This window comes from Emys orbicularis, chromosome 3 (assembly GCF_028017835.1).
Source record: "Emys orbicularis isolate rEmyOrb1 chromosome 3, rEmyOrb1.hap1, whole genome shotgun sequence".
Lineage (NCBI taxonomy): Eukaryota > Metazoa > Chordata > Testudines > Emydidae > Emys > Emys orbicularis.
In genome coordinates, this window is record NC_088685.1 from 52,664,811 (window position 1) to 52,688,638 (window position 23,828).

Below are 23,828 nucleotides of genomic sequence, written 5' to 3' on the forward strand. Positions count from 1 at the left end.
ATCTCCTTTCACTCAGCCTGCTTACCCCCTCCCACTCCCCATCAATCCACCTGGCCCTTCTGTAATCTCCAACCAATCAATACCCCTAATTTATACATCACTCTCAGTCCCCTTCTCCTTGCTCTCAACTTCCACCTCTCTGATTCAGATGCTGGTTCCTTCTACTCCACACTGTCCTCCACCCATGACTCCTTTGCTTTGCTTTTCCACCAAAATGTTCAGCATTCTAGTCCTTCACTTTGACGTACACCCAGCATCTGATTCCTCAGCTCTAGCTTTCAAGCTACACTGCGCACCTCTGAAGAAAATCCCATAACCATGCAGAAGGGGAGGAACATGGAAAAATAGGAACAAGATGTTCCCTCCCTGCTATTCCTGTTTTCTTCCATCTTCCTATTACTTTTCCTTATTTTGACCATTGTCCTTTCACCTCCTCTTCTCATCTTTTCTCCAGCAGAATCATTCTTGCTTAAGGTTTTCTTAGAAATTAGGAAAAAAATTAAAAGCCTCTTAGCACCACTTCATGAACACTAGTTCTCCGGTCTGTTGAGTCCACTCATACAGGAATATGCAGTCACCACCTACTATATTAAAAAATGAGATGGTGGGGGAAAAAATTAGTAAACATTTATAAATAGTTCTAATTTCCAATTATGTTGTTCTATTAATCTTTGAGCATTTACACAGCATTATTTCAGATTTAATTTTTTCTACTAATTAGAAGACAGGTTTTGTTTAATTGATTCTAAATAAAATATTCTAAAAATTTATTCCGTTCAGCATCGGTTTCTTCCGTTTCCAACTCATAATGTTTCATGGCAACAAAGTATCGAATAAAGGTATCACCCAGTGCTTCCCTAAGGCACAAATCTTCCTCAAGTGCAGCAAGAGCATCTTCTAGTTTCAAAGGGATTGCTGCAGGTTTCAACTGAGCAGTGTTCTGGTTCTCTTCTGACACATCCTGGAAGCTAAGTTTTCTCTTTACTCCATCCAGGCCTGCAGCAATAGTAGCAGCAAGCACCAGGTAGGGGTTTGCTGTAGCTGAACCTAGCCTGTTATCTATCTGAGTGCCTTTTCCACCATGACACTTAATGTTAAAGGCACAGCTATTATCATTAAATGCCCATTTTGCCGTCACAAATTCTTTTGATTCCTTACCACATTTGGAATAGCGTTTACGGCAGCTGACCGTAGGAGCCATCAGGCAGCTGAGAGCTTCGGAATGCACCAAGAGCCCTGCTAGCCAATTCTTTCCAACATCAGTGAGCGCCTGAACCCCCCAATCAACAGAAAACAAATTCTTTTGGCCATTGAAATCCCACAGACTATGTGACAGAATCCCCGAATTGTAGAACCCATTCTCTGTGAAAAAACTTGCAATGTAGTTGTACTTTTTTGCCACTTCTTTAATGCCTGTTCTGAAGGTGAAGGCAGTGTCAGCAGCACCTATGCCAAACTCTGGATGAAAAGAGATCTCCATCTGTCCAGGCCAAGTGGAAGAAGAGAAGCTCTCAATGTTGGCACCAGCGTGATACATTCCTTCAATGAGTTCCTGAATGAAAAGCTGGTCATAACTATTGAGTATGCTTGCTGCAGGAAAAGATATCGTCTTTGAATTTACAATCTCAGCAATGCCGTAAATACAAAATTCATAGGTGAAGGCAGAGCGCAATGACAAGCCATTGTCCTGAAGTTGGCTCAGCTGTTGTTTGACAATGTGCCTGGGTGAGGTCAATAGAGGGGTTCCCAGTATAGTGAAGGAATCGCATATCACTCTAGCAGTTTGTTCAGTCCATGGTAGGACTCTAAATGTTGATAAATCAGGGCTCAGGAGTATGTCACAATTAAAATTGGTTGCACTTATGTGGTCCACTTCACTGTCCTTAGGGTTCAGGGTCAGTTCGAGGTATCCTCTGGGCATGGACACACCATAGATTGCTTTTTCCTAAACAAGGGGGAGAGGAATGGATTACTAAGTCTTTGACAGCTGAACATTAATAATATTTTAGATATATAATATAATATGCCCAAATCTTAAGTAAAGATTTTAGCATTTGGCCCATAGGACCTTTCTCCTCAAAGAATCAAAAAGTGCTCCAGAAACTATAGATTGTTTGTTGACCACCATTATCAGGTAGCTATCTCTGGAGGGTGGCAACCAGCTGGTGCATAAGTGTAAGGAGGGAAAGTGTTGAGCAAGGTTGTATGCAAATCTCTGCTGTGTTTAAGAAATAATAATAATAATTATTAATGTCTGTGCAGAACTGACAGGACTTTGGGCTCCAGTTCTCCACTGTTTTGCCCTTTATCTAGTCACTTACACCTGTGCAAAGCAAGTGCAAAACTGTATGTAAAAGGCTGGCACAAGATAATTTTCCTAACATAATGTTGGCATTTTACATCCACTTTGCACAGATGTAAATGACTGAACAAGGCAGTGGAGAATCTGGGTCTGGGTATCCTTTAAACTCCATTACACTCACTTTGTCTACCTCAGATGACAAACAGCTGCACCAGCTCTGCCAGGATGTGAACTTGTTACAGGGAATATAGACTTTTCACACCTGAGGCGTAGATTTATACTTGGCTGACTTTGCTTAGGTAAAAACTAGGAAACAGCTTCAAAATGATAAATAATTCTAACACCTCCGTGCCTTCTTTAAACATCATGCAGACAGGTGAATCAACAAATTGCTCAAGTTGCCCCTTCATTTGCATAGGTGGCTCCTATTGACATGAATGGGGGCAATGCACAAGTCAAGTGCAAACAAGACTGATATGGATGGAAACTATAATAACTGTATCTTTGATGAAGAACCTTAGAAGGTATCTTAGAGCCAGATCTTCAGCTGGTGCAAACTGGTATAGTTCCACTGGAATTATACCAAGTTACAGTATCTGAAAATCTGGCTTAATAATGTGCTAAGGTTCTATGTTGTGGAAACCCATGCAAGGCCAATACAAATATATTTTTGTTACCTGTCCTTTTATTTATATATGGAGAGAGAGAGAGAGAGAGAGAGAGAGAGAGAGAGAGAGAGAGAGAGAGAGAGAGAACTACAGCAAGTGAGCCTTTTTAGCAGTATGGAAGCCAGAGAGAGTTTTTATACAGTTTGCCTGTGGGAAGGCCACAGATACTCTGGATTGAAACTAACCCTAAATTTTTAGTGAATCTTCTCCCACTGCCCTGAGAAAGGATCACTATCTAGGTGGATTGACTGGCTGGAATGGAACTGTTGAGATTTCAAGACTAAAGTGAATGATACAACACTTTCTCCCCTGAAGTGGACAGAAGTTTCTTAACTTTTCCCTTTACCAAATATTAAAATTAGCTTTGTTTGTAAGCAAATAATTCTTACCAAAATTACTGAGACAAGGTAGTTAAGGTAATATCTTTTATTGGACCGGAGGACTCTGTTGCTGGAAGGTACAAGTCTTCAAACTACACGGAGCTCTTATATTTCAAACTATATACATTGAGTACAATATTTTTCCTTTCTTTTTGATAACTAGATAATGTTACTACAGTAGTCACAAAATTCCCTAGATAGTCCCTATACTGTGTGGTGTCATCCCATCACCTGTACTAAGCAATATGGTGATCACCATGGTAAGGTTATCTAGTTATCAAAGGCAACACTGAAAAATTGTTGAGGGTGAGCACTTTACAGCCCCATTCATAAAAGCTACATGATTTCTCTTGAAATCTAAAAGTTTTTTCTATTTTTAAAATGCTTGAGGATTTACATGGAGGTCAGTGAATAATGTGAGTGCAACAGATAACTTTGAATAATCTGAGATGGGCACCTGTACTGTGAGTTAATGATTGAAAAAGATGGTGCTATTACCCACCACCTCTCAAAAGCATTAAACTAACTGAAAAAAGTTTATTTCTGCTAACATCAAATGACATCAAGAGTAAATTGTATCTAAGTGCTAGAGTTAAAAGGTTGCAGCTATCTAAAAGCCAAATAATGAGAAAATGGTATTAGCTTCAAAAGATGCTTGAAATGAAAGCATTCAATTTTCTGTCATGTTGATATCTTTTTTGTGATTGCTCAGTAGAATGTGAAATATTCATAGTAATATGAGAGTGAAAATACAGCATTAATCACCCATGTTAAGGATCAGAGGAAAAAAAGCTTAAAGGTCAGGATATATATACATGCTATCAAGAGCTTCATAATTTGACTCTTATTTGACTCTTATTTTCTGTATCAGTATAGGAAATATTACTAAGCAATCATGCAATCTATAATATTTTCTTATATGATGTGATTGTTGAAAAGAGAATACTTCATAACTGAAATGATTTTCATCTAATCATTTTTGTTTGTTTTGATATTTTCTCTTGGGTCTCGTCTTGCAATCTACTCATGTCAAATAAAACAGAATCTTTATAATTGTGGTGAATGTGAAAAGATAATTCTGCAGAGGGAGATTATTGGATGTGGAAAGTACTGAAATTACCATCTTAATTAGATTTGTATTTCTGCAGGGCAGAGAAATGATGCTTCAGGGTAATGAGAAAAGCCCAAATCCTTGGGGAGTACTAATCGGGATGGGGGGAGGGGAGAATATTTGATTTGTTGCAGGCTTAAATTGGTGCACACATTGTAAGGAAATGTATCGCAGCAATAAAGGCAGGGCCATGAGAGCTCATAAGAGTATGAGAGGCGGAAAAACTTACATGAAAAAAACGAGAAGGAATGCTCTTGGATCTTGACACTCCATGCAGGTCAGTTGCTTCAAATCTGACAAACTGAATATTTTCTCTGGCCATCTGTTGTTTAATGTGTTCAATAAGCGAGACCAGACGAAGGGAAGATTGACTTCCAGGGTTGTTTACGTCAGGCTCTCTGCTGTGATCTTTAAAATAAAGAGCAGTGTTCATGTTAGACAAACTTAATAATGCTGTCATTACAAGCTGTTTCACTAAAAAGCACCAGCGTGACAAAATGTCATATAATAGGGTGGCCAATCCTCCAGGATTGGCCTGGAATCTCCAGGAATTAAAAATTAATCTTTAATTAAAGATTATGTCATGTGATTAAATCTCCAGGAATATGTCCAACCAAAATTGACAACCCTTGATAGAAACTTGACTTTTTTTCTTTCAACTATGACTTACTTACTGGGAAAACAAATGGGAAGAAGGTTTGCCACTCGCAAACATTTTGGAAGAGGACAGTCTAGATAATGATGTCCACTTTTGTCCTGGAGAACCAGTACAATGACTGTTATTTTCTGCAAGGGTTTTACAAAACTACATACACAGTCTCTGTGCATAGTCTGATAGTCATGGGGGAGCATATGCTGCAGTAGAGAACTTCTGAGGGAGGAGCCTATTAATCTAGTGGGGGAGATTTTCAATGGCACAAAGGACAGCCAGATACCTAACTCCCATTGAAAGTCAATGGAAGTTAGGTGCTTTACTTCCACTTGTGATCTTGAAAATAACCTACCTGTTGCCCTCCCCACCCCAACAATCATGCATAAATCTGGGATTGTAGAGAGAAGACCTCAGTTGTCTTCTACCCCCTTCCAAATACAGCAGGATTCTGAGGTGGCCTGTAATCTCCCCCGCCACAGCAAGAAGAACTGTAAAGGCAGGCTCTCTAGATTTGCCACCTCTCCCTGGAGATAGTACTGGGCCTCATTCTCCGCTCTGTTACACCTGCTCTGTGCCTGTGTAATCCTATTGAAATTAATGGTGTTATACTCATGAATAACTGGTGGAGCAGAGAATCAAGGCTAGTAGCTTACTCTGACAGATGTCCTGATCCCTGCCAACTAGCTTCCAATTCCACTCTCTAAGTATTATTTATAACTATTATTATTATTCTGTATTTAAGTTAGACTTTATAAACTGTGACCTTCATTTGGAATTAAAGTGTAACTGAGAACAGAATTAGATGCTAAGGCTTCAGTAGTGTTAGAAAATAGTGTTGCTTGTCCAAAGGAGAGATTTTTTTTGAAAGTCCAAAATTCCCACAGGGAGATAGATGGCAGCAGCCATCACAACCACAGACTGCTCCAAGCCCTCAGATATCAGTGGATCAACCTTCAGTCAGTTTCTGATTGGAAAGCAGCAAATATCATTATTATTTGTATTACCACAGGGCCAGGAGCCCTCACCAGGGACTAGGACCCCATGTGCTAGGTGCTATATTAGCAGACATAAGTACTGCGGGCATGTGGTGAGTAAAATTAAGAGGGAGGTGATAAGTTTTATTGGGATATTGTGGGAGAAAGGACACCAAATGCATAGACAGGTGGTTAAACAAAAATAAAAATGGTAGAAAAAAATAAAATAATAAGAATGAAGGGGAGGAAAAATAGAAATAAATATGTTCCATCTTTTTCCCCTCACGCTGTCTTTGTGTTTTTTGTGTATTTCAATTGTAAGCTCTTTAAAGAGGTGACATATCTTTACTCTGATTTTTAGGAATTGTAGGGAATAGGAATAGGGTAGTATTTCTTTAATTAATTTCTGAATTCTCTAATGGCAGTTAGCATGTTCGATTATTTAGGAGCTGTCAAGAACCTCACTAGAACAGAAGTGTGTATATGTAGGAAGGCTTGCATGTTGTGTATGTTCAGTAAAGAGTTAATCGGACCCCACATTTCTGGTTCCTTTGTATAATGTTTGTTGTGTAAAGAGCAAAAGTCACAAACAAGTAGCTAGAACATTTTTGGATTCTTGATAAATAATAAAATGATGGAGAGGCAGTACTCTCTCCATAGTTAAGGTCACAACCAGTTTCCATTATAAACCCTATTTTATTATCCTATAATTTTGCCTTGGAACATAGATTTTTACTGAAATTTACTAGGTTTGACTTCTGTGTGAGCATCAGCATGGACCATGTATTTATTATCATGTTACTCCATATTGGGTGGTTGTAACTTAAAAAGAACATTAGGGTCTTTCTATACATGACAGCTAAAACATTATCCTTTAACTCAAGTGGTAGAAACCCACTATTGTTATTTTTTTGGTGGGGGGGGGGTTGTTTTTGTGGCTGTAGGAACAAGGCTCTAGCTCTGGCTCTATCGGTGTGGTTTTATCCCGCAGACATGATAGGTTCTCACTAGTTAGGGTTCAAATCATAATTCTCTTACAAGGCTGGTTCTTGTTCCTTTTATAGCTCATAAAAATGGGGGGGGGGAGAATCCTCTTTCTCTCATATTTTTGAGTTTAAATTTTAAAATGGCTCCTGTCTGAAATCTTGTATGTCACACATAATAAACACGTGTCAAGGATAACTATGTGTATAATTCATCACAACGCAATAAACTTAACTTTGATCCAAAATAAATATTATTCTTTCTTCTGTAATCCCAAAATATAAACACAACACAAAACCGGCCTGAAACAAATATACTGTACGTACACTGACATATAAAACAGCTTCAAATGCAAAGCCTCGTACATGTGTAATTTTACCATAAATTAACACTTAGACACTTTCCCAATTGAATATAACATAACAGAGCTCAAAAACAACAGCTAAAAGTTCTTCACCACCAATATATATTGGTTACTGAAATTATACGTAACTAAAGTTTCCCATTGACTTAAGTGGGTTTGGATCAAACCTCATATGATCAGTTTAACTTTTATTATGTCCCTTAACTATTCATTTTCTTCCTTTGAATTGCTTGGATATTATAAATGATATGATACATAAGAACATTGTTATTGTTTAGCAATCTTAATTGGATTTTATATTGAAGAACTTTTTGTTTTTGAATAATTAATAAATAATGAATAACAATAATCCTCCTTCTCCCAAAGCATATTGTCTTTCTGTGTATTTTGTAAAGGAACATGTACAATTTTCACTGTTCGCTATATGTAAGAAATAATGGGCATCATTTCGGTAGGCCTGGTTTGACATCAGTAACTTGCCTTATTTCTTAGTGGGCATGATTGGGAAGCTGAATGGAAGGTTAAGTTGTAAATAGGGGTTTACTAAGCAATATGCTGGAGTCAGGATGTCTGTGCTAGCTAAAATAAACAGGAACATCCGGATGCTAGGGAGAACACTGCTGCTAGGGACAATGGACAAGATAAACCTGGAATGTAAAGAGCCAATCCCCAAATATAGAATATCAGGGTTGGAAGGGACCTCAGGAGATTATCTATTTCAACTGCCTGCTCAAAGCAGGACCAATCCCCAACTATTTTTTTTTTTTGCCCCAGCTCCCTAAATAGTCCCCTCAAGGATTGAACTCACAGCCCTGGGTTTAGCAGGCCAATGGTCAAACCACTGAGCTATCTCTTCCTTCTTCCCTCTGATGCAATATATATTAAATGCAACATAATGTGTAAATGTATATAAAGGAAGAGGTTTTCTGTGTAACTTTGGATGTGGGTATGTCCTATACTCACTCACGACGCTTGAGCCTGATCAACTCAGTATAGCTTTGATGTATGCCAAATAAAGGAACCTGAGTGATAAAATCTGGTGTCGAACTGAGTTTTTGGGATCCCAGAGAACTGGATGAAGTGTTCTCTCAGAACAGGACAAGGTGGTCTGGATAAGCCAAGTGGAAAGGGTCTCAGAGGGGATCCCAACAGTTTCCAATTAAAATCCATTTTGTAAAATCTATTTATGTAAATTTATATGCAAATTAGTCATGCCTATCATGGTCTTGGCAAATTATCCAGAAATATAATAATTAAATCAAAGGAACTTTGGATTTCCCTTGTAAATTTGATTCCTTAAAAAAGCAAATGCGTCCATATTGGGCAATTTTTATGAAGCATTTTTTCACATGTTTATAACAAATCAGTAGTGTATAGAAAAGCATTCACTACTTAGTTTTTACCTAGTCCTTGCTCAGGCAAAACTCCATCTCCCACTGAAGAGAAAACAGAGTAGGGACTTTGTAATTTGGCCTATTAAATATGCAACCCCAGTCTCCGTGCCATTGGCTTTGCAATCACTACAAAATATTTCTAAGAAAATTCTACTGCCTAATCTATTAACATTAAGAAAGACTTGCCTTTCTTATCCAAATCATTAGTATTGGACATCAAGTAGGATGAAAGGGTTTGAACATATCAGTTGCACATGTGGCTGGAGTGGATGGTTGGTGTTGGATTTGGTTTTTTTTCAGTGATCGAGAAGCACTTTGCCAGAAGACAATGCCCACATCCAGTGTCAGTGAGTCATTCGCTGGTTGTTCAAAAGAATTTCTATCCCATGTTTGCTAATTAAACCACATTACATCTAAGTGAAAAATTTGTTAGCTCTTAAGCAGTTAAGTGCTGGACAAATGAACAGAAGAGGAGGAATACTTTACTACATGTTGCATAGGAATATAGCCAGGATAAAGAAAAGCTGACCTAACAAATGTACTGATATTGAAAACTCTGTTGGGTAATATGATATCATGAAAATCTGATATAAAATTAATGACCGTTTTTCTTTACATGACCTTAAGTAGAAATATAGCTTTAGAGAAATAAAAATAAACCATAGACCACACAGGAATTGTCAGACCACCTCAGATTAGTGATTCATCTAATCCAGTATCCTGTTCTCTGACAGTGCCCAGTACCAGATGCTTCAAAGGAAGGTGTGGAAAATCCTTCAGGAGGTAGTTAATCTGCATGGAGGGAAAGTTTCTTCCTAATACCTGTTACTTAGAGGTTGTCTTATGGTCTGAAGCAAGATTGTTAATATCCCTTGCAAACTTTGGGGGGGGTTGTTTTACTTTTTCTTTTTAAACCTTAGTAATGTTAGTAATGTTCTTGTTATCCATATGAAAGTTAAATCCTGCTAAACTCTTGGCCACAATTATATCCAGTGACAATGAGTTCCACAAACAAATTGTGCTTTGTGTGGGGAAAAAGTAATTGTGCATTCTATGAAAAAAAGTATTTTCTTTTTAGTTTTAAATTTGTTGCCTCGCTTTCATTAAATGTCCCTTCTCATTTTACGCAAGGTAGATTGGGTGCTCCTATTCAAACTTCTCTATATCAGTCATTATTTTGTACACCTTTATCCCCTAGTCTCCTCTCTAAAGTAAACAGTTTCCCTGTCTTTTGAATTTCTCTTCAAATTAGACTTTTTTCCTGCCATTAATTATTCTTATTTCCATTCTCTGAACTCCCTCTTTTCTACTATAGTCTTTTTAAATAGGGTTACCAAACAGGACCCAGATTGTAATTGAAGTGTTATTGATTTGTGTAATGACTAGACCCAGTTTAAATTTCTGTTTTTCTATGAGAATGGCTTTTTTGACTAAATGGGAATTTTTACAAAAATGTTCAGGGTTTTGATTGTTGAAAACTGAAAACAGAAATGGTTTGAGGTTTTCAGTTTTTCAACCAATAATTTGCACTGCTCTGACACCTTAATGGGTTCTAAATTAACTATGAAACTCAGGAAAAAATCTGAACCTCATTGTGAACAACTCAGTGAAAATCTCTGCTCCATGTGCAGCAGCAGTCAAAAATGAAAACAAAATATTAGGAGACTTGAAGAATGGAACTATTGAAAATATTATGTCATTATTATAATATATCAGCAAAAGATCGCCCCCTCCCCCCCATGGAAGGTGATAGTGTCATGGAGAACCAAGAGATTACAGTATAGCATAGTACCATATAGTGAACAAAAAGGAAGATAAGGTCTTGATCAGAGTTTTTGCTGTCTAAACTGAAAAACAGGCTCAAACCTTAGAGATAGCATGAAGGAAGAAGTGTCAGAATTTGTATGCAGCCTGAACAGGAGGGACAAGGAGAAGGGCCTAAGTGACAAGGAGTATAATGGTTTCTTCAAGAAAGAGGAGCTGAGTTTTGACCATGTAAGTTAAAGATGACAACAAGACATTGAGGAAGAGATGTCAGAGAAACAGGCTAAGATATACATTGGTTGAAGGGAGACATGTCAGTGATCCAATGGTAGGATTTCTAAATCATCAACACAGGGAAGCCATGTGAAAAGATCAGATGACACAAGATGGAGAGAGATGAAGAGTGGGCCAAGAACATAGTCCTGAGGAGCCCCCACAATAAGAAGATACGCTAAAGTAATGGCAAGAGAGGCAGGTCATATGAAGTCCCCAGAACAACCTCTGTGGCTGCCCAAGCATGCACGGCAGAACCATTATTATCAGTGCTTTTCAAGCTGTATATGAATGCAGGGCTGGGCAGGACTTTTGTAACCAACAGCAAGCTCCAGCTTCAATCGAAGTCAATGACAAAACTCCTTAACATCAATGGGAGTAAGTCTTAGATGCTAAATACTTTTCATATTTCAATCCTTAATTTAAGTACTAGATAGAAGTATTTGTGAGTGATTTGTTACTTAGTTTCTTACATAGTAATAAATGACTTAATATAAGGTCATTTACTAAGGGAGAAAAAACATTTGCAGAACTGACAAACTCCATACTTTAATAATTCATGTATTCAGTCATCCATTTTACATAATTTTTATTGAAATGGGAATTTAGCAGAGGAACTTTTAGTAAATTTAAGCATTTTTTAATTTCTTAGGCCAGTATTTTTAGGCATTTTTACATAATTGTATGAAGGGCTCAATCCTCCTTTCCTTGTGCACCCCAAATTCTCACTGAAGTAAGTGGGTTTTTAAGCATGGATGGAATTGGTCTGAAGAATAGCACTCTGTTCCTTTAAGAATGTCCCAAACTGCTAACAATTGGGTATTGGTCACACACATGTACCACATTCTCATTGGGGTGTCTGTAAAGGCACAGTATGGTCAAGAAACCTGGTCCTGTTAACTGGGACCTGTGCACTAACTGCCCACGTGCTACAGACCCAGTCCCACAGTCTGCACTCATGCAAAATATCACTGACTTGAATGAGATTTTTGGCCTGATTGAGGAATATGTGGGAAGTTTGGTAATAGGGCTAAAGCCTGCTCCTAGCACACTACCCACCTAAAACAGGCTGCACAGTGGAGAGGTCCATGGTGACCAGAAGGATGGGATTCTCCCTCAAGCTGTCATACCTCTCAACAGTCCCCATTTTCAGAGGACTGGCCTGCTTTGGCCCACCTGTCCCGGTTGAAGTTGAACTTTTCCCACATTTAGTGGCACCTACAGCTGTACACACATTACAAACTGTGCACACCTTTGGCAGGGGCAGAGCTAGAGGGGGTAGAGGCTTCAGCAGCTCCTGGGTATGCTTACTGGCTGCAGGGGAGCTCAGGGATAGTGAGTGACACAGCCTCTGTGAAGACCGGGCTGCAAAGTGGGGCCTGAGCGTGACACAGATTTGATGGGTGAGGTGCTGGGGCCATCAGCTGCAGCAGGTCAGTGACCAGTTGTGTCCTGCTTTAGCCACTTGAAATGCTGGGAGGGATGAGCCATGAAGTGGCACCAGAGTATGTCCTCAGTGGCTATTGCACTGGTTCCTCTGACTCTTTTATGTTGGGTCTACATAGTAATCACTGACTCTGTCATGCCCTATCCTTAAGACCTCTCACTACTGGGACATAGGGAGTCCCCACAGAGCTGTCCTTCATGGCATTCGGAGTTCACATCCCTTGCATGGGCTTCCTTTGTTCTGCCTCCGCCTATGTCCTGCATATAGCAGAACCACCCTGATTAAGCTACCTGGAAATTTGGATGTGATGAAGATCTCTCACTTAAGTAGCATCAATATTCACTTAGTCCAGTGGGTTTTGAATCCATTATGAATTATATGCCTTTGCAATACTGGTGAAATATCCATTTGTATCTGCTACAGGGCTGCATTTCCACTTCCAGCCTAAATCTACAATTTATTAAGTACTTTGGAATCGTGAGGCATGTAAGTTTCTATACAAATATAAATTTACAAGTATGCCAAACAATGGCTTCCCCTTGCACTTTCCAGGTCAAATTTATCCATCATGTCCTTGCTTCCAACCTTGCTTCTGCCTACAGTACCTCTCTATGCTCATTTCTTTCCATTCTACCCTCACATGCTTCACCCTGCCCTAACGCCACATATCTGTCTGCTTTATGTCCTTATCCACTCTTACTTTTGAGTCTTGGTACTTCAACTCTAATGCCTCCACCAATTGTTCCTCCTTAAAACACACTTTACCCAAGTGGCCTATCAACCCCCATCCAGTTCTAATAAAGTGTTCACACAAAAGGACAGGAAATTTCTCTGAAAAGGAATGGCAGACCACACTGTTTCTTCCCTTTCTGCATTTTTGGTATGTGTGTATCTGAGATCAATGGGAGTGTTGCCCAAACAAGGATTGAAAAACTGAGTAAGGACTTCCAAATTTGGCCCAACCATAAGTTGTCATTATTAATAAATATTTTAAAGTGAGACAAGTGAAAGGAAGTGGTCATATTACATTCCAGACTGCTATTGCCTATGGACTAGTTATATATTATATTGTATACACTAAATAAACTGCATCTCTTCAGTGTCAGAGGCCTCTCTTTCTACCTATCTCCCTAGCGTCACTGAAAAGCCTAGGAGGCTTTTGATTACTAATGTCTAGTTTGGAGTGAACTCTGTTTGCATAAGTGCATACTATTATCATATATAGGTGCTTATGCAAATGCATAAACTTATGTAAATGAAAATGTTTGCATAATTACCAGCACTTGACACCTTCCACGTTTCTACGGTGATGCACTGTTTTCAAGGAGCTGTAGTTTCAGATCTGGTCTAACTGACAATACTCAAGGAATAATTTCTCTAGCTGGCTGAAACATCTTGCTTCATTTTCTAGGTCAAAGGATTTTTTCCCTATAATTGACTGTGAATTTGAGCACTCTTCTTTTGTCTCAGTTCTGATTTTTTGGGGGGAGTAGGGTGGGATGAAGGGCAGGGGGTCTATGACGAATGTGTGCAGGACAATAACTCTGAGGGGGAGAAATACAGTGGCTGGCTGTATTATGCAATTTGCAAAATCTTAAAGGGAAGGATGAGTAGACTGGTTATTTTTAGAGGGTTGTTAGTGAAGTGACTAGTGTGAATGTGTCTCATTCCTCTCTACTGAATGGAATAAGAATTTCTCAGCTGTGTCACGGGGCCTCTGTTGCTGACTGCTGAAGGAGGTTCTCCTTTATTCAAGTGATAGAACACTGTGCTTTTAGAACAGTAAGATCTGAGTTCTATCCTTGCTCTTGTCATGAAGTTCCGAAGTGTGTTGTGTCCAGCATAGTAACAAATCAGTTCCTAGAAGGTGATGGATATGTTATAGTATTTAAATTATCTAACATGTTTGACTCCACATTAAAAAATTAGAGGTGGATAGTGTGACGTTGCACCCCATAATGCTTTATAGAAATATGCTTATGAGTGTAAATATGACATAACTGGAATATGTTTTATGCTAGATATGCCATGCAACATATCTCTGCAAAGGTTATGATCTACTGATAGATCATATTCATCCTATTTACATGCATGTATCATTTTTGTATTCAAAGTTATGAATATTGGCTATGTACTTGTTTGATTTTAAGTAGCCTCAGTGAAGCAGTTGGACAGCTTCTTGAGAAAAGACTATTCTCGGTAAGTGCACAATCAAGAAACATTTAAGCTAACAATGAACTTTGAGAGATGCCAATCCACATCTGAGCTTCCCTGGGAATGTAGCTCAGCCTGTAAAGTTCTGAGTCATCTCCTTATCTTATAGGTTTTGAACTATAATTCGCATAGTGGTCAATAGAACAGGAGTACTTGTGGCACCTTAGAGACTAACAAATTTAGTGGTCAATGACGCAGCTGAGACAAGGTGGGTGAGGTAATATTTTGTATTGGACAAGCTTTCAATCTTACACAGAGTTGTTCTTCAGACCTAATCTGTGTAAACTCAAAAGCTTGTCTCTCTCACCAACAGAAGTTGGTCTAATATAAGATATTACCTCCCACACCTTGTCTTTCTAATATCCTGGGACCAACGTGGCTACAACAACATTGCATACAATGATGCAATTGGTCAGTTGGAGTTTAAAACAGCACATATTTATGAGGAAAAAAGGACTGATGGAATGCTGAAGAAATTATTCCTATTCTCATTTTGCAATTTAGGAATTGGGCTTTATGAACTAAGGGGAAAACTAGTGACAATCTCAAGGACTTGGTAATGAATTCCACTGGCCTTTCATTAATGCAAATATGTAAAATAATCTAGAAGGGAAAGAGGATATAGTCTATGCAGAAAAAAATCCGCTTGGCTGTCTACTGATCTCATACATTAAACATGATCACAGTGAAAGCTGACCGCAATATATATTTTCATTGTTCTATACTTCTGAAGCATCCTCTCTTTAAAAGATTACCTTTTAGGATTTAATTCACTCAGTTAAGAGCAGCAGTGCACAACTATTCATGCATCCAAGTGTCCTGTTCAAAACTTAACTTGGGTGATTACATTATGTCTTCCTGTGGCTTGAATTGTTTGCCATCTGCAAAATTGCCTGTTTGTCAGAGCATCTTTAGCAAAACCTCTACAGCGCAGAAAGCAGATTTTTAAAAACGTTAGATAGCTTTATAATGAGTCACATGATATTAAATCATGGATCCAGTGATATCAACTATTGGCATGGGTAATAATGTTTTCTATCATTGGTAAAAGCATAGATGGAAATTATTTGCCCTGTCTTATAAGCTAGTAAAGCGGTCTGAGTACCATCCTCCTACACTCTTATTAGTCTGTGACCTAACAATGCCCACTAACAATGTTTGTGCTGTTGACCCCTTCCCAGAATAACAACTAACCTGCTCAAACTCATTATACCATTATAGCTAATAATAACTTTCCATTTACTGATCCTGCTAGCCCAGTAGTTTAATTTTTATTACTTCAAAGAAACCACAGTCTATTAGTAGCAATTAATTGGCTTTACAAACACTTCCCAAATAGTCTTATTGAACAGAATGAAGATATGTGTAAGCTCTCTGTTTAATTTGCTTTTTTACCCTATTCTTCATATTAAATGTTTTGGCATTCCAGTCCTCTTAGGACTAATAATTGAAAACATCATCCCTACATGGGAGCAATTTTCACTGCTGGAAATGTTAACAAAAAGGAAATTTCAAGAAACTCAGATTTCAAGTCTTTCCAGTGACTAGCAGACCTATGGAAAATGTTGCCTATGTCCAGTGTAAATGAGAAAATATTTCATTTTTTAGTGAACAAGACATGACTACTTGTGCATGGCAGTTTCTGGCAGGCAGTCAGACTTTGTAAGCACCTTACTATAGAAGAAGCAGACTGGAAGTACTGTAAAACTTTTGATCAAGTCCAGTCACATGTACAGTAACTGCCATTGCCAATTGTCTAACATTAATGCTGACAAGAGATTTGGGGTTTTTTTTAAAACAATTTAACTGCATTCTTGAGTGGTACAGTAGGTGATAGTTTAACTTCTTACCAGTCTGGTCAGGAGAAGGATCGAATTTAATTCCTGGAGTGCTGCCTGTGTTTTTATAAGCTGGTGGTTGTCTCCTACTGGGATGCTCCCCGTTGCTGCCTTCTGATTGTTGCTGATCAGACCCAGCAGAGCTGTGAACCAAGAGGGGCTTGTTTGGCAGCCCTGCTACATAATTGTCTATAAAGTGGAGCTTTCGATTCTCCCCTCCAAAATGAAGAAAAAGAGACTCAAAGGATCTACCCTGTTTGTCAACTGCTTTTTCATTGGGTTTTGGCAGACGTATATGGGAAGAAGTTCTGCTGGGCTTGCCAGTGTATTTGGCCCTGTTACCAAGCAGAGGATTGTTTCTGAGTAGGTTTTTCAGCTCTTGCAATGTTTGTTTGGAAACTCCAGACCCCAGCATGAAAGATACTTCAGTGCTTTTTTCCTGGGTTGCTAAATTATTACCTTTATTCTCTTCCTCTGTTGCATCCTCCTCTTCTTCTTCTGTTCCCCCACATTTGTCCTCATTACTTGCTGTCTCTGTCACCCCAGATTTATCTTCTCTGCTTGCTACATCTGAACCCCCAGATTTTTCTTCTTTGCTCTCAGGCTCCGTTCCCAAAGGCTGATTTCCTTTGCTTGATGTCTGTATTCCCTCAGGTGTCTCCGTCTTTCTTTCTACCATTCTTCTCCCACCTTCATCATCTTTGTGGACTTCTGTTTTCCTCAATATGTTCTCTTTCACACTGACTTCTATAGGGAAGCTCCCATTTCCTCCCCCCTTTTGATCTTGTGTGTTAGGGAAATTAGATGTTTTTTGAAGGGATGGACTTGCAGGTGGTTCTACAGGACCAGTTGCTCTTTGCAGATAAGAATGATCTGGGGTGTTTGTAGGGTGGGAGATCTCCATTTTCTCACATTCTAATGGGAGAATGTATTTTGCAGTGACTTTGACTCCTCTTGTCCTTCTTAAACCACATATACTGCCGCCATCAGCTTCATCATAGTCATTTCCAACTGTTTTCTGTAATCATCAACAAAATATACAGCCAAATAATATGCATGAATGAAACAAGGGTAGAGTAATACAAGACAGGGAGTAGCACCAACAACTGTATTTTATTATCACCTGGGACTTCTGTTATTTCTTGCTGAAAAAGAGTTCTATGGGGGAAATTACTTATAATTTCTGTATAATTTTCATATAATTCAGCTTCTCTGAAGATATCCTCTTGAAGGATTCATACTGTGGGGTTTTAGCTCCTTTAGAGCAAGACTCGTTCAGGTCCCTATTCTTCAGGTATTTTGACCATTGAGGGCAGGTTTAATAGGGTACAGCACAAGCGGGATTCCCTGCTGCCTAGTATGTGCCACCCCTTGCCAAGCATAAATGTCCTTTAAATGTGAACAAAATGTGTTTTTAATATAGCCAAATGCTAAATTAATACATCTAGGAACAATGAATGCAGACCATAACTACAGAATGGGGAACTGTATCTGGGAAAGAAGTGACTTTGAAAAGGATTTAGGAGTCAAACTGGACAAGCAACTGAACATGAGCTCCCAGTGTGATGCTGTGGCAAATGGGCAAATGTGATCCTTGGATGTGTATATATAGGGGAGTAGAGAGGTGATTTTACCTCTGTATATGGCATTGGTGAGATCAATTCTGGAATACTGTGTACAGTTCTGGTGTCCTCATTTTTAAAAGGATGTGGAAAAACTGGAGCGGGTTCAGAAAAGAGCCCCCAAAATTATTTGAGAGCTGGAGAAAATACCTTGCAGTGACAAACTTAAAAAGCTCAACCTGTTTAGTTTATTGAAAAGAAGATCGAAAGGGGACTAGATTAGTGTGTGAGTAACTGCAAAGGGAGAAAATACCAGGTATTAAAGGGCTCTTTAATCTAGCTGAGAAAGGCATAACAAGAACCAGTGGCTTGAAGCTAAAGCCAGACAAATTCAAATTGGAAATAAGGCATATATTTTTAAGGGTGATTAACCACTGGAACAAACTACCAAGGGAAGTGATCCATCTCTTGATGTCTTCAAATCAGGACTGGATGCCTTTCTGGAGGATATGCCTTAGCCAAACACAAGTTATGTTACTGGGCTCAATAGAGAGGTAATTAGGTGAAATTTAATGGCCTGTGACATATAGGAGGTCAGACTAGATGAACTAATAGTCCCTTCTGGCCTTAAATTCTATGAAATCTATGTTCTGTTCAGTTTCTCCTACTCAGCAGGGGCAAAGCACCCAGAATGAAACACAAATATGAAATGATCAAAAATGTGCCTCAGGGAAAGACAAAAAAAGGTGTGAGAGAAAAGCCTCATGAAAAGTAACCTTATCAATGGGAGGAGTGAGAATCCTGCAAGATGATATCTTCAAAGAAAAGAATTACCAATTATGTAATTTTCCCTTCTCTAAAGATGCCATCTGGAGAGCAAGAAGCTTTAGGGATGGCCTAGGAGAAAATGAGGGTAAAGCCACAACAAGCAGCAATAACAAAGTTAATGCCAACAGTTCGAACAGCTAGCTTGCTTTTTTTAAATAGCATTAATAATATATAGAGGATTTTACACATGCAACACCATGCATGACATTCAAGTCTGCAGAAATACATAGCATTCAGTGGAAAGAAAAAAAAAAGCCAGATTAGGAACATCCCAAAATAAAACTACACTATTATTACAAACAACAACAAATATGACACAATAGCAACTTTTACTTTAAATGTGTATATGGGATTAAATGACTTAGCCAAGGTCCCCTTGGTTTGCTTGAATCAGCCTTGAATGTATAGCTAAAAAGCTACTGGGAAATCATTAAATGTTCTGAGTTTGAGTTTTATCAGTATACTGAAGACATTCAGGTCTATGCCGTCAAACTCTCCAAATTTATATTCTGCACTTTCATTGTTTTCTGTGGTGTCTGAAAGAAATAGGGGTCTGGATGAAAGAAAATTGGATACTAGTCTAGATAAGACAAACAAGTTGTTTACTGGCAGATGAAAACATTTAGAACAATAGATGGTGTCTGTAGCACATATTGACAGTAACATTTGCCCATCTTCTGCCAACATGATTAATGGCTTCCTTTTATCTAGGTTCCCTCACTACTCTTTGATTAGTGGTGATGGCCCATTGTACCTTTGTCCAGCACTGTCTGGCCAAGATGGTGAGACTTGTCCTCTCCTAAAACAGACTTCACAATAGTCTTTCAAACCTCTCTCATCCTCACTTTAGACTACTGTAGTGTGCTCTACTTAGTACTATCTATAAATGCCACCCAGAAGCATACTGTATACTGTATACTATTGTATACAGCTTGCTGTCAACCTTCTAAGTAGGACAAGCCACTAGAAACACATAACATCTGTGCTCAGATCTCTACACTGGCTTCCTTATGATGTCCAGGTGCAATTAAAAGTCTTTAGTGGGAGCATTCAGCACAGAAGTTTTGCTTACCTCAATTTTCATTTAAAATATACTGTTCTCCTTTAATGCATCTGTCTGTCAAAAAGCTACTATATTTTTTGCTCGTTTGACCCCCAATAATAAACAGGCCCATTTCTTAGAGCTGTGCCAACATTGCTACTGCTGGAAACAAGGAAGCAAACTAAAAAGCCACATACATTTAAACTTCCCCATTATCAATAGAGGAAATTGACTGGGGAGTATGGGAGACAATGTTTGCCAAATGGGAAAAGACACAAAATCAATAGGAAATAAAAACTTTCTAAGGGGATTCTACAAATAGAAAAGTTTTCTTTGAAACAAAAAAGAGAAAAGAGATCAAGCTAAGAAATTTTTTTGACATGACTGTATTTTTAAAGAATTTACTGAAATGGTAGACCCTCTTTCCCTGGCAGAGCTTGACATTATAAAAATATCATCTTTTCTAAGTGGTTTCTTTTTTTAAATTAGCCTTTAAAAATTCCTTTGTTTTCTGAATAATTTGATACTGTTAACTTATTCATAACAACATCTGTATTTCTTTTCTGTGCTTCCTAATGCAGTCCTATACTGTTCAAGGCTGTCCATTTCAAAAAACTTTAATCTACTCTTGGATATGTCAGGTGAAGCAGAACTCAAGTCTAGCATGATGTCCACAGTGCTGATCTCTGAAAAGTATATAAATTGAATGTAACTATGGTAGTGATACTGACAGCAACCAGGAGATCTGACCATATACTTTCAGTTCTGTATGACAACCACATTTGTGATTGCTAGACAAAATAGGATCACTTCAGATCAAATATACAATATGAGAAAACCATCCACCCACAGTAATGCCATTCTAAACATTTTCATAAACACAAGTTATAATCCATACTGCAAGGAATAGCCCCTTCCAATTAATAGACATGAGGGAAATTACTGGCTACATATATATCTACTAACAGAAAGGTCCCAGTGCAAACATGCTAAGATCTTACAGATCTGGGGCACTGTGTCAAGGATTTTTATTCCATAAAAGAAACTGGGACCTTGGGACAGATATTTTAACAGTCTTTGAAGGGAAACTGTACCCATTTCCCTCAAAGCGGCACACCTTTTTAAAAAAAAAATACCCCACTCAAAGGGTGAAATTTGCTATGATGCTGAGAACACAAGGCCTAGCACTATTCAGGTCCCTAACATGAGGCTCCAGGGGTACCGTCTCTTGTCCCTTTGCACGGGGATGAATGTCGCCCCCTGTGAATAAACTCAAAGATATATGTATATCCATCCATATATACATAAAATATGGAAGTTCATTTGGAAAGATTTTGAAACTTTAGATTTCTGAAATGAAATAAATGGACCTATTTTTCTTTCCATGTCCTAATGCAGCATTCTTTCATATTAAAAATTAAAATGTTCATTTGTATTTATGACTCTAGGGCTATGAGACAGTTTAGCTGCCAAGGGAAAAGCTATACTCCTTCTGCATGAAGCCAAATTCCAGACCTGGTCATGTCTACCCTGGGGATTGGCCCCAGTTACAGCTTTCCGTATAGCTGCACCTCTACAACCCATAGTGTCAATAGGTATAGTTGATATTGACACTGGTGGAGCTTACTCCAGTTTCAAGAAGGGATAAGCTTCATCAGTGTAAACAGGACCTTTGCCCATCTATACTATATGTTTCCTCCAGTGCAGTTACTCTATTGGCTGGACACCAATGGCTGCAATCAAGGCTAAATCCTCAATGCAATTGCTACCCTCAAATAGGTATATTGTGGTGTGCTTGTAGGGTAGCATCTGAATATCTAGCATTCTCCTGTGAAGTGCTGCCTTTCATTGCTCTTGTTGCAGGAACATGTAGGACGTGGTTCTGAGTGCAGAAAGTGTCATCAAACACAATTTTTGACATTAGAGCATGTGAAATTGCCATCTCTACCCTCGGCAGTCCAGTTGCATGCCAATTCTTGCATGCCATCAAGCTCCAACAACTGATACACACTTTATGCTATGCAGTAAGGTAAGGCCCTTAAATAGAAAGAAAATTTTCTTAATCAATGTAGGTTATTCTTTAAACATTATAAAAGCTCTGAAATAGGGATTAACTGTACTATAATATACAGCACTGCAAAAAAGGTAATCCACAAACTGCATTGATCAGTCTGAAAACATTTGGAAGTGAATAGTATTGCCTTGGGGGGGGCACACACCAAATGCTGAGAATTGTATTATGTGTAAGGCAGGTGAAAATTCAAGTAAATTCTTGAACTTAGGACCATGCAAAGTGGTGCAAGTAGTGCTGAGCAAATGCACCAAAGTCTTCAAGATCATTCCCTGTCCCTGGAAGCAGCCAAGACAAGTAGAAACCCCCCAGCACTTCCTCCCAGTGACTAAGAAAGAGAGGCATGGGGGTGGATATTAAAACAAATTCTCTGCTAATGTACATTGAGAGCTCCACTAAAGTCAACGGAGATGAACAAATTTATACCAGGAAAGATTTGGGCTCATTGTAGTAAATGAAGTTGCAGAAAGCCACAAAACGTTCCCCAGAGTGAAGGGTTCCCATGACTGGAAAGGCACTTGGCAATTCTGGCGCATTATAGATTACTATGTACTAATGGCACAGATGACAGTACATTGTCAAGACCTCACTGAATAGTTTGTTTCTCTGAAGTGATTCTTCAGTTCTTCAAGGTTGAATATCACACTGAGTTATAATAATACAACATCTTCCAACAGAGGATCTCAGAGCTTCATAAATAATAACTGAGCCTCAAGACGTATCATTTTCAGCTAGAGCAACTGAGGCACAAACTTGCCCTAGGTCAAATAGTCTTTGGCAGAGCTGGGAACAGACTCCATGTCTCCTGGCTCCCAGCCATGTGCCTTGACCACAAGACCATCCTGCTTCTTTAAAATATCCAGGTGCAGTGGGAGAGATTCCCACCCAAGTGAAAAAGAGGTTAAAGAGCTTCTGTGGGCACAATCAGCCCCACCCTGGTACACCTGGGAGGGCTGGCAAACCTGGAGAAGGGCAGCTCCTTAAAAGGAGTGTCAGATGGGGTGGGGGGGAATCCCAGGGTGGGGAACGGGTCCCAGCCATGTGTGTCTGCACAAACAGCAACCCACCTTTCTAGGAGGTCAGCGCTAACCTCTGTAACAAGTACCACACTTTCCAATAGAACAATATTCAAACTCCTTGCTCCCACCACAGCATACAGCACACAGTTCCCCCCCACCCACACTGCTCCAACACCGAGCTACACATACGCAGACTCTTCCCCATGCCAAAGCAGACCCCCACTGGGTCAGTCCAAACTGTCCATGCACTCTGACACTGGCATATATAGTGTGCTCAAACTGGAGCCTCTTGCTGAGTGGACTCAGCTGTTATATCAGCTCCAGGCTGGGCCTCTCTAACCATTCCCTTTTGCAAGCAGCAGTGTGTCAGTTGGCTCTCCTCCAAACAGCTCCTTGTTCAGCCTCTGCACTTTGGTGTCTCCCTGCCCCAGCTCAGCAGTGCTGTTTCAACTGCTGCTTTTTCTTTGTTCTCCCTGCATATCTTCCCATGCATGTCCCTGCATCTGCTCATTGGCTCAGACCTTCCCAGGTGATCTGTAGTTAGTTCTGTGTCCTAGCTTTGGAGGGCACATCCCACCCAGCCAATCAGGTTTGTGCAGAGTCGCAGGAAGGGGGGGGGAGGGGAGAGGAGAACCCAAGCCCAGTGGAAGGTGGCACTCAGAGGGAAGTAGAGCTAGAGCACAGAGCTCCTTAGCTTTGCTTTTCATTAGCCCCCAGGATGCTCAGCCTGGACCCCTCAGACACTCAGGAGTTAGGAACCCAGTCCCCTTCATAGACACTATTTATCTATTTTCTTTGTGCAGAACAGTAGGGAGAGCCTGAACTGTTTTGCAGGCTGCCGGATTATTTAGGTTGCCTTTTCCTTTGTTTTAGATTGCGGGCATACCCAGAAGGGAGGAGTGCCTCCCTAAGGTTTATAGCTGGGAGACCATGCCCCACAC

At 39.4% G+C, this 23,828-nt stretch overlaps 1 protein-coding gene across 1 annotated transcript in view; it reads right to left on the reverse strand.

The window, feature by feature from the left end:
• Positions 1 to 745: 745 nt before the first annotated feature.
• Positions 746 to 23,828, reverse strand: part of LGSN (lengsin, lens protein with glutamine synthetase domain) — a 77,069-nt gene continuing 53,986 nt past the window's right edge. Inside the window, exons 4-6 of the mRNA XM_065401396.1 lie at positions 16,378 to 17,383; positions 4,691 to 4,869; positions 746 to 1,945 (exon numbers count right to left, since the gene is read on the reverse strand). Coding sequence (XP_065257468.1) covers positions 746 to 1,945; positions 4,691 to 4,869; positions 16,378 to 17,383 — 2,385 coding nt within the window. The remainder of the gene's footprint in view (positions 1,946 to 4,690; positions 4,870 to 16,377; positions 17,384 to 23,828) is intronic.